Source organism: Ovis aries, chromosome 19 (assembly GCF_016772045.2).
Source record: "Ovis aries strain OAR_USU_Benz2616 breed Rambouillet chromosome 19, ARS-UI_Ramb_v3.0, whole genome shotgun sequence".
NCBI lineage: Eukaryota > Metazoa > Chordata > Mammalia > Artiodactyla > Bovidae > Ovis > Ovis aries.
Window position 1 is genome coordinate 16352301 of NC_056072.1, and position 22425 is coordinate 16374725.

At 43.2% G+C, this 22425-nt stretch overlaps 2 protein-coding genes across 12 annotated transcripts in view; both read left to right on the forward strand.

The window, feature by feature from the left end:
- The first annotated feature begins 45 nt into the window (after positions 1-45).
- Positions 46-14003, forward strand: LOC101120528 (zinc finger protein with KRAB and SCAN domains 7). Of its 5 annotated transcripts, none has more exons than XM_042236540.1 (4): positions 46-408; positions 1875-2417; positions 8237-8408; positions 11809-14003. In XM_042236540.1, the coding sequence occupies exons 2-4, from the start codon at positions 1995-1997 to the stop codon at positions 13260-13262; spliced, it is 2049 nt and encodes a 682-aa protein (XP_042092474.1). In that variant the 5' UTR covers positions 46-408; positions 1875-1994; the 3' UTR covers positions 13263-14003. The 5 variants fall into 5 exon arrangements, with proteins under 5 accessions (XP_042092474.1, XP_027813879.1, XP_042092478.1 ...); XM_027958078.2 differs by having other exon boundaries at positions 11812-14003; XM_042236544.1 differs by lacking the exon at positions 1875-2417.
- Positions 8294-22425, forward strand: part of ZNF660 (zinc finger protein 660) — a 25921-nt gene continuing 11789 nt past the window's right edge. The window contains exons 1-4 of one of the 7 annotated variants that reach the window (XM_060402144.1): positions 8384-8408; positions 14287-14376; positions 20552-20685; positions 21581-21693. The gene's annotated coding sequence lies outside the window, so the exon portion shown is untranslated. Of the gene's footprint in view, positions 8409-10006; positions 10399-14286; positions 14377-19347; positions 19376-19443; positions 19498-20551; positions 20686-21580; positions 21694-22425 lie in introns of those variants that run through there. The other 6 variants (XM_027958080.3, XM_042236547.2, XM_042236546.1 and 3 more) reach the window with 6 other exon arrangements.

Sequence of the window (22425 nt, forward strand, 5' to 3'; positions counted from 1 at the left end):
AGCTTCTCGATCGAGACTTCCGGGATCCCACGGGGGGGGGGGGGCGGAAGTGGGTCTTCTCTTGCTTCCGGCTCGGCCATTGTTTTCGCTTCTGCTGGCCACTACGGTGTCTGGCGCTCGGGGGTCGCCGCCGTGGTGCCCCGGTGAGCGGGCCTTGGACTGGGAGGGAAGTGTTACCAGGGCCAGGGCCACTGGGCTGGGGCTGCTCGGCCGGAACTGCGGCCGCCCACTGCCCAGGTTGGCGACGGCGGCCCGAGCCACTCTTCTCCCCCGTGGTCGGCAGCGCGGTCCCGGTGACGCTCAGAAGGCGCCAGATGTAGAGCAGCCTCTTTGTCCCAGTGCCTTGACCAGCTGTGCCTGGCACAGAGCCCGGCACCTGCGGGCACAGCGATGAGCAGACGTGGCCAGGTGAGCGGCGCAGCATAAGCCTGGTTGAACGCGCTTGTAGTTAGACGTTTCCCCAGCCTTGCGCCGGGAAACGACAGTACGAAGCTCAGACGTGGGTCAGACCTAGTCGGAGTTTAAAAGTGAAGTATGACTTTTATGAAGGAGACATAAAAGTCCAGATAAGAGGTTGAACGTTCGGAGCTGTAAGGGAAGTAGGAAAGTGGCCTTAACTTTGTGTGTGGGATCTTAGAGCAGAGTCACAAATTTTTACGTCTGTCTTTTTAAAGAAGTCGAGGCCTGGAGAGAGTTAGTTTACTCAGGTTACCAAGATGCATGGTGACTTTGGAAGTGTAGCACGGATGCCCTAATTAACACCACGGTGCTGATTTTCAGAATTTTATAATATGTAAACTGATAAAAGTTGCCCTAGCCCCAATTTCAGTATCATTCATTCGTTTCCCAGGTATGTGCCTCAGTATCCCAAATACACGCACATGTACAAAGGTGACAGGGAACCAGCTCTGCCCTTTGAATCCTCAGAAAGTGGAGGTGGCAGCAGTGTAAGTCATAAACACAATGTAAAAAGTGTTCTAGCAGAGGTGTGAATGAAAAAGGTGCTGTGGGTTCACTGAGGCAATCATCACACTTAATTCCTGGAGAGATCAGCAAAGCTTGCAATGGGAGGTGGGATGAGTGGAAAAGGGTCTGATATTTCTGACTCCATTGTGTTCCTTTCCTTTTGTGGCCATCCAGTTTGGGGGGTGTGAGTGGTGAGTTATGGATAAAATAGTTAAAATACAGTGTGTTTGAAGTACAGAGAGGTAGGATCCCAGCTCCCCTTCCTGGATGAGGCAATCAGGAATGCCTTTAGGAGAAAATGGCATTTGATAGGGATCATGCCAGATGAATAGGTGTTTGTCAAAAGTTTCAGAAGAAAAATCCAAAGAGACGGTATGTGTGGCTTATAGCTGTTTCTGGAGCTTTAGTCCCTACCTTTCATTATGGTTATCTCTGTCACAGAACAGTAGAAGACTTTTGAGCAAGCGTTTCCAACATAGGTTTATTTGTAAATTTAAAAATGTACTGTTCTACAATGCACATTGTAACACAGCTACTAAATAGTTAAATAACAACTTACTATTTTTTAAACACACCTTTTGGATTATCCTGCACATCCCATATTTGGAGATCATTGCAGTATTTCAGTTTGGGTACCTGGGGAAAGTGGTAGGGTGGGTGGCCAGAGTAGAGACCTCAGACTAGGTTGTGAATGCTGGGCATAGAATTTAGGTTTTCTCCTGTAGTTAGGTGATGGAAACCACTGAAACTTTAAAAAAGGAAGTCATTTGGAGAGATGCTTAGAGAGTCTGCCTTGGTTGTGTTCTTTTTTTACCCCCATGAAGGTTTGCCTTTTAACTGGAGGGTCTGTCATCAGCCTGAGGCTGAACACTCTGGGGAATGTGATTTCTCTCTTGATGTTTCTGTAGGTGACACTCCCATCATCCTACATCCTCAATTCTGACAACAGCTTCTGAGACCTGAATTACAGACCATCATTTTAATTGGACATAAACTGCAAGTACAGCAAGGCTCTCTTTGGTGTCACAATGGCTACCCAAGGCAGGGGAACTTCAGGCCTCTTCCCCAGGGGTGCTGTTCTCCAGAGACGGGAAGGCTGCCTGACTGTGAAACAGGAGCCAGGGAGCCTGACCTGGGGCCACGGCTGCAGTCTCCAAAAGAATCACCCTCCCGTCTGTGAAATTTTCAGGCTCCACTTTAGGCAGTTATGTTATCATGAGATGTCTGGGCCACAGGAGGCACTGAGCCGGCTCCGGGAGCTGTGCCGCTGGTGGTTGATGCCAGAGGTGCACACCAAGGAGCAGATCCTGGAGCTGCTGGTGCTGGAGCAATTCCTGAGCATCCTGCCTGGGGAACTCCGGACCTGGGTGCAGATGCATCACCCTGAGAGTGGTGAGGAGGCTGTGGCTGTGGTGGAGGACTTCCAGAGACACATCAGTGGACCAGGAGAGGTGAGCAACTGAATCTAGGTTGCCATCTGGAACTGTTCTCTACTGCTTGGGGTAGCCTAGGAATAGGTGTTCTCCATTCCATAGGCTCTAAACTGGTTTCCCTTTAGGATTCCTGAGCCAGTGCCCGCCTCCCCCCACCCCTTTTTTTTTTTCACAAAGAGTTTTGTGCTCCCAGCCTTAAAAATACAGGGCCCAGCCAAGTTCTGTGAATTACTTTGTGAAATACCGTGTTGTAAACCTAGCTTAAGCCTGGAGCACCACACACTGCTCCTGACACACAGAGGATCTGCACACTGGTTAGAATAGGGAAGCATGTCAGCGAGAAGTAGCCCTGAAGATGTGCTGATAATATGATCCCTCATTTGAGAAGTTTCTCATTACTTCCTTGGACTTCTAAGAGTTAATGGGCTCTTTTCCTGCTTTTCAGGTTCCTTATGAGATGTGACAGGTCTGGGCTTCAGCATCATTTTTTTCCTTTGTAGCTTTCCAAACCCAACTGGCATCTTTCTGCTTCTTTAATTCTAATTTTGACTTTACCTATTTTCTAGAATTCTTTCAAGTTTTAAGTCAAGGTAATGCAAATGAAAGGAAAGCTTGGAGAAGTCACCAGTGTCATAACAGTGTGAAGGCTGACTCCTAGGATCATAGAGCTAACTAGCTCAGTGACCATGTATCAGTCACAATTCAGCCAGAGAAACAAAACCAGTAGGAAATTATATATTGGGTTGGCCAAAAAAGTTTGTTTGGGTTTTACCATAAGATGTTATGGAAAAACCCAAATGAACTTTTTAGTCAACCCAGTGTATGTCTGTTGCTAGAAAGTGACTTATGTCACTATGGGACCTTGTGAGTCTAGTCAAGAATTTGCAAGGCAGGTTGTCAGAAAGTTAGGCTAGAACTGTGATTCACAGGTTGAAGCAGCTGTCCACAGAAAGAATTCCTTCTTCATGGAACTTTCAGTTCTGATTTTAAGACCTTGCTACTGTTTAAATCAAGCCCATCCAGACTATCTAAGATAACTTCCTTTACTTAAACTGATTATGAGTGAAAACTCATACTTTATATACTTGTATAAAGTATCTTCACAGTAACACCTAGATTAGAGCTAAATTGACATCAAAAGATGATCACAATGTGGATAATCAGTTCTTCCTGATGAGTCTTCAATTGCTTCTCTTGTAACTGAGCATGATGGATTAGGGTCCCCTCTACATTTCCTCCTTTGTGCTTTACCAGGGAAAACCAGTATGTGAAATTTCCCAGGTACCCAGTACAGCATTCTATACAGTGCTTTTTCAAAAATGATTATATGTCTGGGCCTAGGAAATCAATTCCAGTTGATTGGAGTCCTAGGATTAGACCTTTTCCCAAAAGTCTAAATGCTTTGACAGTTTCAAATCCATTGTTTGATCATTATTTCCTTGGGTATACAAGTAAGTGAAAATTACTCAGTTGTGTTCATCTCTTTGTGTCCCCATGGACTGTAGCCCACCAGGCTTCTCTGTCCTTGGAATTATCCAGGCAAGAATACTGAAGTGGGTTCCATTCTCTTCTCCAGAGGATCTTCCCGACCCAGGGATCAAACTCAGGTCTCCTGCATTGCAAGTGGATTCTTTACCTTCTGAGCCACCAGGGAAGCCCATAAACAGGTAGACACAGGAATAAGTTAATTATCAGCAGAGTCTAGAGGACAACTTGGCCCAACCATAGTCAAGGACAAGTGGTTGTGGAAATGTTTAGAGTGCCATTTAGTGAGGAGTGTAGAAAGATTTCCCTATCTTCTGCCTTTTACTTAAGCATAAGAGAATGTCCCCTCCATTAAAACTGTCACTTGGGACTTCCCTGGTCATCTATAGATGCCGTGCTTTCAATGCAGGGGGCCCAGGTTCAACCCCTGGACAGGGAAATGGGTCCCACACGCCATAACTAAGAATTTGCGTGTCACAACTAAAAGGTGCCTCATGCAGCCAGATAAATAAATAATAATTTTTTAATTAAAAAAAAAATACTGTCTTTTATCCAGGGAACCTCAGAAAAAAGGTGACTGAGTCACAAACCCGAGAGAATGACTAACAGTTGACAGGGCCACTGAACACTCATGGGGCTCTAACCTAGAAGTGAGATATTTGGACTCCATTTCTTACTCTGCCGCTGTTGTCAGTTTAAGTTTTTCAACATGGAAACATGAGAACAGGGCTGTCTCACCTAGTCTGAACTCAGAAAGTGGTGTTTTTTTTTTTACTAAGTGGAAAAAAAAAACCACAGAGGCTTTATCATGAAAGTTTGCCAGGAGAAGATGACAGGGTGTCATTTTGATCAGCAGGAGTGAGTGAGTATGTGCATGTGTGTACACTGGGGCCAGAGAGTGTTGTAGGGACATCCCTGCTGGGTTGAGAATCACGCAGTTTACAAAATGCTTTATACCTGTTTTAATTTGTGTTCCTAGCAAGCTTCCAAATAGTAGCTCAAATAGTGATCATCTCCATTTGACAAGTGATGCAAGTACAGAGAGGTTAATTGGCTTATCTAAGATGAGAGAGCTAGTGTATGTAAGATGACAGAGCTAGTGTGTGTGTTTGTGTTAATTGCTCAGTCGTATCTGACTCTTTAAACATTCCCTTTGTCCATGTGTATGGGACCAGGATTTTCCAGTTCCTATATTCTAAGCCACTACCTTTCCCCTAATATGTTGCTGTGGAATGCTATCGGGATGAAAATTGGAATGGGGTTTCCATGGCCTGCAAGAAAAGGACCCCTATGAGTCCTAGGGAATGAATAGGAACTTTATCAGGATTTAATTATCAGTGAGTTACAAGGTTGTGTTATCACAGTGCAGTTAAGTTCTGTTTTCTGCCAGTACCCACAGCTGCTGTGTTTAAGAGTGCTAAGTCCCATTGATAAGAACCATCCAGTGGAGAGATGGGGAAGCACAGGCCCCAAGGAGCCTCTTGGACCTACCATGTCATTGGAGAGATACACACTAAAGGAGAGAGCCCCCTTACTTCTCAGCAGATGTAACCCAAGAGGGCAAATCCAGTGTACTTTGTTAAAGAAGTTATTCTCAGCTTATGCTGTACTGTGTACCTGCCAGAATGAGTGAGCTTATAAGTATGATTTATTTAAGATAACCAACAAGGACCTGCTATATAACACAAGGAACTATACTCAATATTCTGTAACAACCTAAACGAGAAAAGAATTTGAGAGTGAATGTGTATAATATGTATCACTGAATTACTTTGCTGTACACCTGAAACTAACATGGCATTGCAAATCAACTATATTTCAGGTTTTTAAAAATGTGATTTATTTAGATATTTTAGGTTTTCTGCTCTAAATGCTGGTAAAAGAAGTAACCATGAGATTACGAGGAACTGATTTGATGACAACAAGCAAGGGTTACAAATGAAAGGTCTGTACTGAGATAGTCTCAAGGTCTCTAAAGATTGGTGTTAACTGATCACATTTGACTTTTTATTTTTTAATTCTTTTTTTTTTTTCCTATTTGACTTCTTACATAAATTTTTGGAGAGAGGTAGTATATACTGAAAACCAATTTTTTTTTTTTTTAATTTATTTTGACTGCTGTGGATCTTTGTTGGTGCTTGCAGGCTTTCCCTAGTTGCAGTGAGCAGAGGCCACTCTCTACTTGCAGTGCATGGGATTTTCATTGTGGTGACTTATTTTGTTGCAGAGCATGGGCTGTAGGCATGCAGGCTCAATAGTTGTGGCCCACAGGCTTACTTGCTTCAAGGCATGTGGAATCTTCTCAGAGCAGGGATCAAACCTGTGTCCCCTGCATTGCAAAGCAGATTATTTACCACTAGACCACTGCAGAAGTTCCTGAAAACCAAGTTTGCATGTCAGTCAGTTCAGTCGCTCAGTCGTGTCCAGTTCTTTGCGACCCCATGGACTGCAACATGCCAGTCTTCCCTGTCCATCACCAACTCTCGGAGCTTGCTCAAACTCATGTCCGTTGAGTCAGTGATGCCTTCCAACCATCTCATCTCATCCTCTGTCATCCCCTTCTCTTCCTGCCTTCATTCTTTCCCAGCATCAGGGGTTTTTCTAGTGAGTCAGTTCTTCCTGTCCATCACCATCTCCCGGAGTTCACACAAGCTCACATCCATCGAGTTGGTGATGCCATCCAGCCATCTCATCCTCTGTTGTCCCCTTCTCCTCCTGCCCCCAATCCCTCCCAGCATCAGAGTCTCTTCCAATGAGTCAACTCTTCGCATGAGGTGGCCAAAGTATTGGAGTTTCAGCTTCAGCTTCAGTCCTTCCAATGAATATTCAGGACTGATTTCCTTTAGGATGGACTGGTTGGATCTCCTTGCAGTCCAAGGGACTCTCAAGAGTCTTCTCCAACACCACAGTTCAGAAGTATCCATTCTTTGGCGCTCAGCTTTCTTTATAGTCCCAACTCTCACATCCGTACATGACCACTGGAAAAACCAAAGCTTTGACTAGACAGACCTTTGTTGGCAAAGTAGTGTCTCTGCTTTTTAATATGCTATCTAGGTTGGTCATAACTTTCCTTCCAAGGAGCAAGCGTCTTTTAATTTCATGGCTGTAGTCACCATCTGCAGTGATTTTGGAGCCCCCCAAAATAAAGTCTTTCACTGTTTCCATTGTTTCCCCGTCTATTTGTGATGAAGTGATGGGACTGGATACTATGATCTTAGTTTTCTGAATGTTGAATTTTCCCTAAACAGCATATTAAAAGCAGAGACATTTACTTTGCCAACAAAGGTCCATCTAGTCAAAGCTATGGTTTTTCCAGTAAGCATGTATGGATGTGAGAGTTGGACTATAAAGAAAGCTGAGCACCAAAGAATTGATGCTTTTGAATTGTGGTGTTGAAGAAGACTCTTGAGAGTTCCTTGGACTGCAAGGACATCCAATCAGTCCATCCTAAGGGAAATCAGTCCTAAATATTCATTGGAAGGACTGATGCTGAAGCTGAAACTCCCAATACTTTGGCCACTTTATGTGAAAAACTGACTCACTGGAAAAGACCCTGATGCTGAGAAAGATTGAAGGCAGGAGGAGAAGGGGACAATGGCAAAATATTGAGAGGAAGGCATTCAGCATAATGCCACCACTGAGCTAAGCATTGTTCTAGAAATGTGTGATCAAGACAGAGTTCTCACCCCCAGAAAGCTTATATTTCACTGGCAGAGAAATAGACAATAAAGTAATAAGGCAATTAAAAATTAATATGTGCCATAGAAAATATTATCAGGCAATTTGAGAGAGAGAATTACTATCCTTGCTTTGTCAGCATGGTCCAGGATGGTCTCTCTGAAGACAAGATACTTTTGCTGAGAGAAGTTGGAAAAGCTAAGGTTTGTCAGCAGCTGTATTGGGATATTGCTCCAGGTGTCAGCCTTGGTAGCATAATTCATGCACATACGGGTACACACACCTATCACTTTTTACTTCCTTTGTACTTGTGATTGACCTGTTCTGTAGGTTAAGGCCCTTGGGAGCATACAGAGTTACTGTCCTGACTCCTTTTTCTAGGTGGTTCTTCATGAGAACATGTGTGTCTGAAGCACTAGCCCAGAGTGGAAATAGTTCTATAATCTGGTCTTGAAGCTCCTGCCAAGAGGGGCAACAGAGGGATGGCAAATAGGACAACAAGCTGTAGATCCTGCTTGGACAGTATTCTCCCACTTGGCTAACCTGGTAGGGCTAGAAGGACCCTCTGGCTCTTCTTTTCCTGGCTTCCTCTCTTGGGAGTGCTTCCTACAGGTCTTGGGTTCTGTACCTTCATGAATGCTGTTTTGGACCCAATTTTATTTCCTTGTCTCTAGGTTTCAGCTCCAGGGCGGGAAAAGGAGATGCATTCTGAAGAGAAGACAGCATTGGGTGCAACACAGGAATCTCCTTTTACCTCACCCCACCGTGAGGGTTCAGCCCCTGGAGCCCACCTGGAGCCTCCTCGTGATCCTGGGGCACACCACCACCTCTCCAGTGGGCACTCTGGTACTCACCTCCCTGTCTCTGGCCTTCAGTCATTCTTCCTTGCTCTCCTCTGGAGTCTTCCTTTCCTTCATCTCCCATCTTCCACCCCATTGGCCCCTTATCACCCTGCCCTGTTGTCTTTCTTCCCTGGTGACTTCATTCCTTTTGCTTATTCTCCAATCATTTATGTTTTTAGTGCATTTTTATCAAGCACATCTCATGCAAAAACACTGTTGAGGACCAAAGAGATATACTACACCATTGATACTTATAAAGAGCTTGTTGTCTGGTTGCCAGAGGGTCAGTCCTAAGTGCAAGAAAGGGCAACCTAGTCAGATACATCTGAGTGATATCAGTCCCCAAGCATTTGGGGCCGTCACAGACCAGCCATGTGGGCATTGTAAACAGCAAAATCACTGTGGGTTGGAGTGGCTGGAGAATGTTTCGTGGCAGAGGGATTGAACAGTGAAAAATGGGGAAGGGATTAGAAGTGGGGAGAGAGGTGGTTGGTGCCAGAACAGAATGTAAAGCAAAGGCTCACTAAGTTGGGAGTTCCTTGGACCACACTGAGGTACGATCAGGAGGGACTTATCTGGGAGCCTGGGTTCTGCTTGTGTAGGGCCTTTGGGTGGAGCCCGGGAAGATTTGTGGGGTAGGTGCAGTTAGAAATAGTTAGAAAACTATTCCAGAAGGATTACGTAGCACATGAGCACTGTGGATAGAGTGAGGAGCCCAGTGCTGGGAGCCTTAGGAGGAGGCTAGTGTCACAGAACAGAAGTGATTGCCTGAGTGGATTTGGGTGGAATGAAAAGTGATGGATGTGACAGACATTTGAAGGAAAAATCCATGAGACAATGGAGAGGAAGGGGGATTAGTAGGTTTTAGATGATGTTTGGAATCACTGAGGAAACTTGGGAAGTCAGGAAAAGAAGATGGAAACATGCATTTTAAACAGTGAACTTAAGGTCTTGTGGGACACCCAAATGAAATGTCCAGATAGGCAGCTGGAGGCTTGTGGTAGGGGTCTCAGAGAATGGAGAACTTCAGAGCAGCATTAGAGAATGGGAGCCATGAGATCTCTGAAAGAGGAAAGAGGGTCACTCTGAGGCCTAAGTGCCTGCAGCATCCTTGATGAATGGGCAAATGAAGAAAGAGGCCCCACAGCCTAAGGGGCAGAGAGGTAGGGGGAGGGCAAGCAGGCTGCTGCTGGGAAGCCACGGAGGAGAGAAGGTGGTCAGAAGTGTAGCTTCCTACCTAGCGTGGCAGAGAGAGGGCTGGAAGGAGCTGGCAGTTCTGTTTGACCAAGGACCTTCTGCATCTCCAGGGAAAGTTCACAGTTTACATGGATAACACCTTTATGGAATAGATGTGAGGGTCAATGTATGTGGAGCTGCTTGGGTTCTCTTGAATCCATTTACTGGGATACAGACCTCCTCATTGGAAACAAGAGCAGGGCTGATCCCACTCAAAGATTTCTTTCTTCCCTCAGCTCAGGGTGCTTCCCTGGTACCCGCCCTTCCCCAAGTGGGGAACGTAGGAGACCAAGCGGTAGCAACTGTGCTTCAAATGGTCAGGCCCCAGGTGAGCTTCCTGAGTTCCAAGTCTGTGACCCAGGAGTAGCAAGGCCTCATCTCCAGGGCTCTGGCCCATTCTGAGGCTGCACCTGTGGCCTCCCTGCCTAACTGCTTCCCCTGGAGCTGGTCTTGTCCCCTGAGTTCATGGACTGTATCTTACCTTGAACTTGTCCTTTTATTCATGTGTTCTAGCTTCCTTCTGTCTCTCCATCCCTTTGGCCACCAGGTACCCAATTCTGTGCTCTTGGTAACGCTTATGACTTGGCCTCTTAGCCTGGGAATGTCGCTGAGAAGTAAAAGCTTGTCATTCCAGGAGGCTGCAGAGTTGGAGTTCCTATCTGTGAACTATTCTTAGAATTGGAAAGGTGCAGCACTCAGCCAGAGAGCCCTGTACCAGAACATCATGCTGGAAAACTGCCACAGCCTGGCCCCATTGGGTAATGACTCTGCTCCCCAATAATTTAGAGTCGGCCCTCTTTGCTGTGTTCTTATTCTTTTAAATTATGAAAATATAAAGAGACAAAGTGGGGAGAATAATAAAGTGAATTTCTCTATATCAACACCCACTATAATTTTTGTTAACATTCTCTTTACTTCCTTATTACTTAAGCTGGGCTGGTTTAATTAGAATTTGAGCAGAACTTTGTTCCAGGCTACCTGGAACTGGTGACTATTCTACAGATTAAACTATACTTGGGTCTGGTGTTTGGTCCTGGTCCAGTCACCTGTTGTCCATCCTGGAATGAGCTGAGTTGCTTGGCATAAAGCATGTTTGCTTTGGGTTCCCCTTCAGAAATAATGGGGCACAGCTGCTTCCAGGAAGTGGCTGTTGTCAGGGGAGGTTCTGGGGTTGACAGGTCTGAGACAGTAGCCTACTCTGAAAAGAATGGACTTAGAAGTCAAGGATTCAGACATCTGTAACTCGTACACACTAAAGTACTTGAAGATTTATAGCCCTGATGTCGATGTGAGTGAGAGGAACCAACATTTTTTGTATTAAACTATAACCATGATTGCTCTGCCTTCTCCCAACTATTATAGAATTTAAAAGCAAATATTTATTGCTTATTTTCCTTGATTCCTGATTATCAAGATACCAAAGACATGTTTGATTTATATTTCAAGTTATTGATGCCAGTTTTAATTTTCTGTATAGTACTGTAACTACCAGTCCAGTGTTGCAGGGACTAGGAGGTCCCCAGTTTTAGAGCTCTGCTCTCCCCTTAACACTTTTCCTCAGTGTTTCTCTACTTGTGGCTTCTCCACACCCTGTCCCTGTCCTGTTACTCCAGAATCACTCCTTTTTGTATACTTTTTCCTGATCATACCCTTGTAATATACATTTCCCTTCAACTCTCATGTTTGCCCACATCATTTCTCATATTTGGTTTAGAGTATTTACCACCACTCCCCTCAACATCTTTACTGTGAACTGTGGAGCCATATAGTGTCATGGTTGGAGTGGACCCAAGAGTTCATCGTTTTACTAAGGAGACACCACATCTAAGTGACTTCTGGGAGATCACACTGTGCTTTACAGTCTGATCTCTTGCCTTTCAATTGGCCTACCCCCCCCCCCCCCCCCCCCGCCCCCGGCTGTGCTGGCTCCACATGCCTGTGTTCTGATAGCTCTGCTTCATACCTCCTCTATGGACTAGCTTCCCCTCTTTGTTTTTCTGTCCATGAAGAAAAATTTGAGCCATTTCCCATTTTTCTCCTGTTCTCAATGTGTCTCCTCATTCCTTACCCTCAATGTGAATTTGTAGTTAGCTAGATAGGCTCCTGATAGTTCGATTTCCCCAATAGGACAAGAAGTGAATGACAGTTGTTTTCTTCTGACTTGGCAGCAGATGAGAACAGCATGGTGCTTTCACAGTTGCCTCCAAAGCAGGAGATTTCTGAAGAACTGAAGTCATCTGACAGGATCTTAGGGGTGTTCTGTGGAGTGATTCCTGCAGGACAAGAAGCTGGGACTGCCAGTAAAGAGGCTTTAGAGAATCTAGAAGTTCAACCCTCAGATGAAGAAGGAACCAGACTGGAAAGTGATTTCTTAGAAATAACACAGGAGGATAAAAAGAAATCCACAGAGGATCAATATGATGACTATAAGGAACTTGGGGGACATCTAGATCTGTTCTCTGGTCTCTCAGAACATCAGGGAGTTCTGAAGGGACAGAAATTGTATCACTGTGATGAATGTGGTAAAGCTTTTAATCGGAGTTCACACCTCATTGGGCATCAGAGAATCCACACTGGAGAGAAACCATATGAGTGTTCTGAATGTGGCAAGACCTTCAGGCAGACCTCTCAGCTCATTGTCCACCTCAGAATCCATACAGGGGAAAAACCTTATGAATGCAGTGATTGTGAAAAGACCTATCGCCACAGCTCCCATCTCATTCAACACCAGAGACTCCATTATGGGGAGAAACCATATAAATGTAATGAATGTGCAAAAGCTTTCACCCAGAGTTCCCAGCTCATTGACCACCAGAGAACTCATAGTGGGGAGAAGCCATATGAATGCAACAAGTGTGGGGAGGCCTTCATTCGAAATAAAAGCCTTATCCGCCATCAGGTACTTCACACTGGTAAGAAACCTTACGAGTGTGATGATTGTGGGAAAGCTTTCTGTTCGAACAGAAATCTTATTGACCATCAGAGAATCCACACTGGGGAGAAGCCTTATGAGTGTAATGAATGTGGTAAAGCCTTCAGTCGGAGTAAATGTCTTATTCGACATCAGAGCCTCCACACTGGGGAAAAACCATACAAATGCAGTGAGTGTGGGAAAGCCTTCAATCAGAACTCTCAACTTGCTGACCATGAGCGAATTCATACTGGAGAAAAACCTTTTGAATGTAATGAGTGTGGTAAGGCATTCAGTCTGAGTAAATGTCTCATTCGACATCAGCGACTTCACACTGGTGAAAAGCCATATAAATGCAAAGAGTGTGGAAAATCCTTTAATCAAAATTCACATCTTATTATTCATCAGAGAATACACACTGGTGAAAAACCTTATGAATGTAATGAATGTGGAAAGGTCTTCAGTTACAGCTCCAGTCTTATGGTACATCAGAGAACCCATACTGGGGAGAAGCCCTATAAATGCAAAGATTGTGAGAAAGCTTTTAGTGACAGTTCACAGCTCATTGTACACCAGAGAGTTCATACTGGAGAGAAGCCCTATGAATGTATTGAGTGTGGGAAAGCCTTCAGTCAGCGTTCTACTTTCAATCACCACCAGCGAACTCATACTGGAGAGAAGCACTCAGGTCTGGCTCGATCTGTTTCTTAAGACATAATTCTCTAAGACAGCAAGGAACTTTGGTTAAGGTTTCTATATAAGGAGTATGTTCACTCTGTTCTCTGCTTTCAACCATTGATCAAAGTGGACCATCCCTAAAGGTTCTCTGCCAATCACAGTGGTGGGAGAGGGAATTAACAATGCAGTCCTTCCCAACTACTGTTTAAAAATCTATCTCATTTCTTATTCATTCATCCCCAAATCAGAATGTGTGTTTCTCTAGGACAGAGATATTTCCTTTTTCTGTTTCATTTCCTCCCTTTTACCATTTACATAAAGTCATTCTCTAAGATACTGATTCACTTCTTGGTTATGGCCCTCTTTATGTGCTATTTATTACTTCTTTATCTACTTTTTAAACTCCTACTCTAATATGGTCCCTCACCACTTAAGTTCCCTGTCTAGAAAGTCTTTTTTTTTTTCATTTCCTTTGCTGATCTGTGTCCTACAGAACCTGCCAGATCCAACTCATCTTGAAAGACTCTCTTCTTCAAATACTTCTCCATTCATGTTAAACTTCTTTTCATTGGACTTCAGTACTTTGAGTTAGCTGGTGGTGTATGTACAACTGTTGTTAAATGACCTTGTAAATTATTCTCAACCTACTATATATGTGTGTACGTTCATGCCAACATATTATAGACTCTTTGAGGTTGGATATGGTATTTCTTTAAGTACATTGATAATGATTTTCATATGGTGGTAGTTAAATAAATACCTTTTTAAAACTCAGCTTTCTAACTGAACCATTCTTAAATTGGGCACAATCTCCCCTCCCCCTGGCCTCCCACCAGACTAGAAGCTTCTAAATATAGATCTTATATCTTCATAGAATATCACATACAAAGCCCTCATCAATTTCTGCATATACCTCTGGAAGTCTCATTACTGCTATCTCGTTGGTTTCTGATAAATTTTCTCTTGGGTTTAGGAAGTTTCCTTCTATTCTTATTTTTGGAAGCAGTGATATAATGTAGTAGTCAAGTGCATAGATTTTTTTTTTTTTTGGCCACAGCACAAGATGTGGGACCTTAGTTCTGCAGCCAGGGATCAAACATGTGTCCCCTGCATTTGAAGCACTGAGGCTTAACCAGTGGACCACCAGGTAAGTCCCATGAGCATAGATTTTTGTGCCTGGTATTCTAGGTTCAAATCCTGACTTTTCCCACTTTCTTAGGTAGGTGATCCTCAGTAAGTCATTTAGTTTCCTTGTGTTTAGCTCTCCCTTGTATAAAATGGAGCTACAGCTGGACTGTGAGGGTAAAATTAGTTCGTAAGGGTAAGGCACTTAAAACAGTGTTGGCACTTAAAACAGTGCTTGGCACATACTGTACCACCTAGAACATTATATTATTATTTTATATTTTGAGTTTTTATTATGATGGCTTTTAAGTTCTACATGATTTTTTTTAATCCACTTGTATAATTTTATAGATAATGTCCTTTATTTTTGTAATTTCGGGGAGGTTAAGTTTCTAAATAGTTGCAGTTTCCTTATACTCCTGGGAAAAAAGCCATTTGTTCCTGATAATTTTTTCAAGTACCAAACTAAATTGAATTTACTATTAAGTTTTTGCCTGCTTTGCAAAATGTTTTTCTTTAATTACTCTGGAAGAACTTGAATAATATGGGAATGATTCTTTGAACAATAAAAATAACTCTGCCCAATCTGTTTTGGGGGATGAAGAAATTGAGAGGGACAAATTTTTTTTGTTCCTACCCTGAGAGGCATAAATCTTTAGCAGCATTTTTATTTTTTCAGTTGTTGCCCTCTTTAAGTTTCCATCTCTGTGTAAATTTTGGTGATACATATCTGGAAGTCATCCTTTTACTGGACTGACAGTGGCATAAAGCTGCACTTCATATTCTGTAAAGTTCTACTCTTTTGTATATGTAGTTAAGCTCTGTTTGATCCATAGTGTTTTACATTTTGGTTTCCTTTCAGTTTTTCTTTCATGATTGCCATGTTTATTTTGTTTTTCTTTGGAATTCCACTTTTTCTTGAATATATTTTTTCATATGTCCTTTCACTGCCTCAAGTTGCAGAGACTTTTCATTAGTCTCCTCTCTCTCTTTTTTTTAATTACTCAGTGATTTTGAGTCCTGATATTTGTCCCATGATAGGGAAAGCAACTTTTCCTTGAATTGTTTTATAGGCTATTTGCATGCTATTATCTGTTTAGATCTGGAACTAGAAGATGAATTCTAAATTTTCATTACTAGTATGCTATGCAGGAATAAAGAAATAAAGGAGCAGCTCAATGTTTTACTAATCTGGTTGAAAACTAGCTTTTATATGAGTCCAGTGAAGGCTCCTTCCACATGCACTACCTATTGCAATTAGCTTTGTTGCAAAAGAACTGAGTGTGGAAAACTCTTCAGTCCCTAAGACTTTATTTTACCTTGGCAATTCCAAATTGAGAAAAGAACGTAGCCTGAGATGTTTGAGAAAACATTCAGTTTTATGAAACATCCACCAGAGACTTCTTATGCTTCCAAGAAACCTACTTATTTGTGTGTGTGAAAACGTTGGCTGTAGTTTATTTCTCGTTTGACATCACAAAGTCCACCTGTGTTGGATTTTAAAAGCAAGAAACCATTCATCCAGAGCTTCTATTATTTGCTACACATTTTTGGAAGATAGTATTCCTGGAATAAGTGTTGAAAGCTTTTAGTTATTGCACATGGGTTTTGCTTCATTCATGAGTCCACAGTGCAGGTAAAGAATAACAGCAGTGTGATAAAGCTTATAATTTATTTTTAAAAATCAGACAAAATTTATGCCCAGGAGATAGTTCAGATGATCAGATGTGGTGGTGAACATACTAGAGCTGGACATTTACCCTCTTATCTCTTACACAAAAATTATTCTACAGGTATATTCTGCATCTCAAACACTGGTAATTTTGCTTCTAAGACGAGTAGGAAAGGTCAAGAGATGTTGGGTGCTGACAAGTTGTTGAGTGTTGTCGCATGTTGGAAGACGTTTCTCTTAAGTCGACCTCTTCAAGTGCTACAAAGGATACTCTAGGTGTTAAGGACAAGTTGTGAACACCCACAGGGCAGCTCTTTATAGAAAATTAAAAACAACCCCACTACCCCTAACATTAGGATGTGTTCTAGCCTGATGTGCCCTTATATAACACTTGTCCAAAGGAGGTAATGGGAAGGTGTTATGACATCAGCTTTTTCCAAGTACCTAATGGTACAAGTATCTGACCCAGATAGTGTAGACTGATTTACTCCTTGCTGCACCAGAACAGTCTTCCCACTAATATATGCATAAGCCTAATGGGCTGTACTTTGCCCAGCTGGATGCCCTGTAGGATGGGTTCACTTTCCCTTTTAAGACATATGAACATCTTACATGAAAACAATAAGAAATATTTGGCGTCCTTAATGCTTTTCAGATCAGTGACTCTTGGTTAGAAATTTCTAGCTGAAAATGTAATGTTTTTCAGGTCACTGAGTTCAGTGACCTAATTATTTCTCAAGATGTACGTACAGTTGGCATTTTACGATAATCAGGCTTCTCCCCCAAGTCCCAGTTGCATTGTCTTGTAAACAGATGATGTATTTACAAGATACTCAGTTTTCCAACTTTGTGGCATATGGATTGTGGGTGGAGAGGCACAGAGCCAACAGTCACACAAGGTTCAGTACAATGAGATGAATGGATAGAGTAACCACAGAACAACATGCATTCTCCTAAGACTAAATAAGGAGTGGCTGCATGTTCAGGGCTACAGGTTGCATAGGTGAATACTCATCCACCAGGATGTGTGCATTATACTTTGATTCCCAGTTAGGTAAGGTTGAAAAATGCTATATCCCATCTTTGAGACTGTGTGGCTGCCCAGGGAAGGAGGAGACAGAACAATGCAATTATACTATACCTGTAGTGACCCTGGCAAGTCAGTATAATTTCAAAAAAGATACTAGGGAAACCTCTAGTTAGTATTCAGGCTGCCTTTGCAATGAGCAAAAATTGATGACATCCAAGCTCTCAATGGGGAGCCACATTGCTGCTGCCCCTAGGATTCAAGGGAGGTGCACCCTAGTACAGGGGCCATTTATAAAGAAGATGATTATGGCAGCTGCTGTAGTGCTAAAATTAAAGCCACTGACATGTATTCTCTAAGCTGTGTATGCTAGCCATTGTCAACATTTGTCCTAGCAAGGAGCACTGAAATAATGAGATGGAATCATTTAAAAGACCAAAAGAAAACCATTAGAGGAACTCTAAATTCACCTCTTCTTGGGGTTCCCTGAGGTTTCCATTGAGAGTGTGTATATGGGATATTTGAACTGTAGAATCAGCAATAGCTGGACAATTTCCACAAAATCTACAAGAATAAGAGAAGTTGCACATCTTGTTGGGGGCCTCTGAGCAATACTCTGTATAAAATAAGAGTTAGAAATATCTTATACTGGGGCAGAGCTAAAGATATGTTCCACTTCCCTACCCCATACAAGAAGTTATCATGCCCTGGCCCATAATTAAAGATGGCAGAACCATCTTCGACAAGCCACCTGGTCTTAATCTCCAGATTCTGGAACACCCTTTTCCCTCTTGAATCATGAGTGGGTCATCACTAAGTATGTTGCTTCTCAAGGAAGTCAGGTGTGTTAGTCTGCTTGGACTGCCATAGCAAAGTACCACAGACTGGGTAGCTTAACCAACAGAAAAGTGATTTTTCAGTTAAGGAGTAGAAAGTTTGAGATCAAGGTGTCAGCAGAGTTGATTTCTTCTCAAGCCTCTCTCCTGGCCTTATAGATGGGCATCTCCTCTTATCTTTACATTTAGTTCATGTCCTAATTTCCTCTTCTTACACAATGGCATTGAAGTAGGATGTGCCCCCAATGACCTATTTTAACCCTTATTACCAGTTTAAAGGCTCTGTCTCTAAATAAAATCTCATTGTGAAGTCCTGGGATTTAGGAGAACTTCAACACAGAGATTTGCAGGGAACACAATTTAGGCCATACTATAATTTTATCCCTCTCCCTAAACCTGTTCCTCTTACAGTCTATTCCTAGAAAACAATCTTATTTTAGTTGCTTAGATCAATGACCATGGAGTCATCCTTAACCAACATCCAATTCATTAGCAAATCATGTTGGACATGTCTTCAAAATATATATATCTTCTCATCACCTCCATCACTTCTAAACTAGTCTAAGCCACCATCATTTCTTATCTGGAATACTTAAGTAGCTTCTTCATCTCTCTACTTCTACTCTTGTCCACCCTTAGACTGTTCTCAACAGAGCAGCCAGAGCAAACTTTTAAAGCATTATGTTATGGAGTGAAACATAGAACTTACAGAAACAGGTTTCTTGGTTGCTTTCATACCTAATAGCTAATAAACCTTTGAACATGTGGCAAGAGGGAAGAAAAGGTAAGATCATGTCACTTTTCAGTCCCTAAACCCTCCTGTGTTATTTGTGATATCCAAAGCCCTTATGGCCCAAAATGTGCACCCCCTCCTTTTGTAAGGCCTTTGATTACTGATGTTTCATCTATCAGGGTAGCCACATACCTTAACTGATCACTTCCTGTCTCTGCCTTCCCTTTCATAGTCCCACTGCCACCTATCCCCTTCTCTCTCTCCTTTTCTTTCTCCTGACTCACTGCTATGTTCTATGTATTTATTGTCTCCTCTGACTTGAAGTTAAGCTTCATGGGGCAGCAAGTTCATTTTCTTCACTACAGTATCTGCGGAGACTAGAACAAAGACATAATAGGCACTCAACACTATTACATGCTGCGGGTACACGGTAGCTTTGAGGCTGAAAGGAGAGGGATGTGTGGAAAAGATGAGTTCTGCTCAGCAGCCGGAGCTCGGGCTGTGACTTAAGGGAGACTCACTTCGAGAAAGGCAGCCTGACCGCCCAGTTGATTGGTCCCTCTTGCCGCCCTAACCAAGTCCCTTCCTCAGGCTCCATCTTTTCTAGTGCTCTCCGCATATTGTCTGATCTCTCCGCCCTTTCGCCCTGCCAGCCAATGATAGGACAAAACTGGGCGAGAGGCGGGGCCAGAGCTCCCACAGATCAGCGGGCTGGCTAGGGGTCTGGAGGACTCCAGCCTCCGGGGCACAGAGGTACAGAAACCTCCCGATGCCTAGAAAGACCGGAGGTTTAGGGTGGGAGTTAATGGGGAGTCAGTGACGTAGTTCCTTCTCCGCTTTGTTCCGAGACGTGGGTCGGGCGCTTTTGGTGAGGGGTATGTGGCAGCCCGGTGTGGGGTTTGGGCCGGTTCTGGGAGCGGGAGGGGCACACGGACCCGGGGCCAGGCCTCCTTCACCACTGCCAGCGGCGGAGGCGGAGGCACGGCAGTTCAAGGGGTCGTTGTGGGGCCCCCTCCCCTCGTTCGGTGCTGGCCCTTTGTCTTGAGTCTTCTCCCACTGTGCTCACTTCGGACTGGGCTGATAGTAGTGACTGAACTGTATCATCCCCGCTGCTAGCCATGGGACCAACCTGGTAAAAGCGGTCTGAGTCCCGCCCAGGCTCCAAAGGCCTCCCCAACACTACGTATTTGATTCAGATCACCAGTATAATCCCTGATGTGTTCCTTGGGAGAAAACGGACCCAGAGAGGAGGGCAGAGTCTTGCCCAAGGTCACTTATTCATTTATTCATTCAACAAATACTTAGCACCAGCTAGTATTGTATTAGATCTGGGGATTACAGTTGTGTACAAGGCAGAACTATATTGTGGTATGGAAGAAATGGAACAAGCTTTAAGGGTTAGACGCACGGTCTGGGAATCTGAAGGGGGAAAGACAAAACCATCTTTGAGTCCTGTCAATCCTGAGAGATAGGTAATCATAAAAAATTCTCCTTCTAGCATCCCATCTAGCTTTAGCCTTATTTCTTCCCGTCTTTAAAGACACTTGACTGAGCAAAGTTTCCCTCATCTCTTTTCTGCAAACTTTTGTTGAAAGTTGGATTTCAGAGAGTTTCTTTGTTCGAATGCATTTTTCAGAGGAGAATATGGAGGCTTATGATATCAACAGAACAGTTGAAAAGGAGCAACTGTGGTAGGATGGAATGAGGATTTCCTTCGGACACAGGAAGCTTCTCTCTTACTATACTTACAGCCTTCAGCAAGTCATTCAATCTCTGGGAACTTCATTTCCTCATCTTTAAAATGGGAATGATCATCCTTACTGCTTGCAGTTCAGTAGGAAGGAAAGTGACCCAGGGATGGGACATTGCCCTGAGTGTCTGCTTGCAATTGAGATCTTAGAATACTCAGTCATTTCTATGTGTTTACAGTGATCCAAGACCCCACTAGGAACTTTTTCACCAAACCCAAAGAGATGAGGCAAGATCTGTGCTGGGCAGAAATCCTTTGGAATGAGGCTACTGTACACAGGCGTGAAAGTGAGCCATTTTCTTCTCTTCGGCAGGTGAGATCTTTATTGTGATATTAATTAGTTTGGGGATGGGAATCCTACCTGCCAGAGAATGTGGGGACCAGGGCTGAAAGGGAGCATTTCTGAAGAAAAACAGAAGTGAGAGGAGGCCCTCTAGATCCTGAGGAGTAGAATTTGGGGATGGGAGGAACTCCCATCCCAAATGTAGTGATGTAGTGGAACTCCAGTTTGGGTGTCAGGAGACTAACTCGAGTCTTAGCTCTCCTCTAAGTTCCAATTTCCCCATCTCAAAATTTTTATGAGACTAGGTGGTCTGCAAGGTTCCTCCCAACTCTGACATTCTGAGAATCTCTGAACAGTTAGACTCAGTCAGGGAATTTTAGACTAAGTTAAGGAATTTAAGCCCTTGGATGGCCCTGTTGAGACAGAACTGCCAAGAAAAAGTACCAAAGGGATGAACTGGTGGAGGAGGGATGGAGGTGGTCATGTGTAGAGGGTGCACTTCTCACCATTATATACTCAGATTAAATTGGCTAGCATCCTGAACTTATTGAATATTTTGAATCAAACATTTATTGAGCCCTCTGTGCCAGGCACTGTGTGGGATACACATACGAATATCATGGGCCCTGTTCTCTGGAGGCTTAGAGCTTAAAGTGTACATGTGAAGAGGAGGGATGCAGACATACACACAAGGAATTACAGTATAAGGCAACTTGATATTACAGTTTTATTATGGCATTTTTTTAAGTGCAGAAATTTTTATATGGTCAAATCTATTAGCTTTTTTTCAGCCTTTGTTTTATGCATAAGGCCTAGGCCTTTCTCTCCCTGAGATCAAGGTATTTCCTTCTAGTTCTTTTTTTTTTTTTTCCTTGAAATTTTTACATTTCACTTATCTGTTTCTCTTGAATTTTTTTATTTTCAGATATTTTCTCTTATTCATCACTCTGAAGCTAATCAGTAACCAAAGACCATGTAACTCAAAAGGACCTGAAAGGCTGATGATCCTGGTGAATTAGAGGAATGTAATCTCCCTAGGTAAAATCTCTGTCTCTCTTGGAATAGAACTCTGGTCTTTGTGAGCTCCTCACAGCCTAAAATGAATGGTACTGCTGAGATTAAGACACTCATCCGTCAGACTCAGGCATTGTGGGTCAGAGACCTATGGGGCCTCTTTGGTCTTGTTCCACTTGCTGGTTGCCTGAGGTTGTAGTTTTGTGCCCAGTTGCCTGGATACCCCTAGTGATGTGCTGTCCTTATCGTCTTATCTGTCCCTTGTCCTCCTTTAGCCAACACCTCATCTCCATACTATCAGGGAATTCTTCCAGAATTTCTGAGTGAATTTCCCATCTATTTGGGCAGAAGAAAAATAGGTTTTCTTTTGATCAAACTCTCCTTGAACTAGTGCTCCCTGCTCTACTGATAAGTCTTGCCTTCTCCTCAGATCCTCCAGAACCACCCTGAGCTTCCTTACTGCACGTCCTTGTACATTTCTTTCTCTCTCCCTGCCCTTTAACCAAAGCCTGTATTTTAGCAAGTTTATATATTCTCACGACTTCCTCTGTCCTCTGTATCTTATTCTTAAGTTTGTATTCCTAACATATTCTTCCTCTTGCCTAAAGTGTTTCCCCACGTTTTCATCTTTCTTTTTTTTTTCTTTTTGTTTGACTTGGACCGTTTTAAAAGTCTTTATTGAATTTGTTACATTTTGCTTCTGTTGTTTATGTTCTGGTTTTTAGCCCCAAAACATTTGGGATCTTAGCTCCCCGA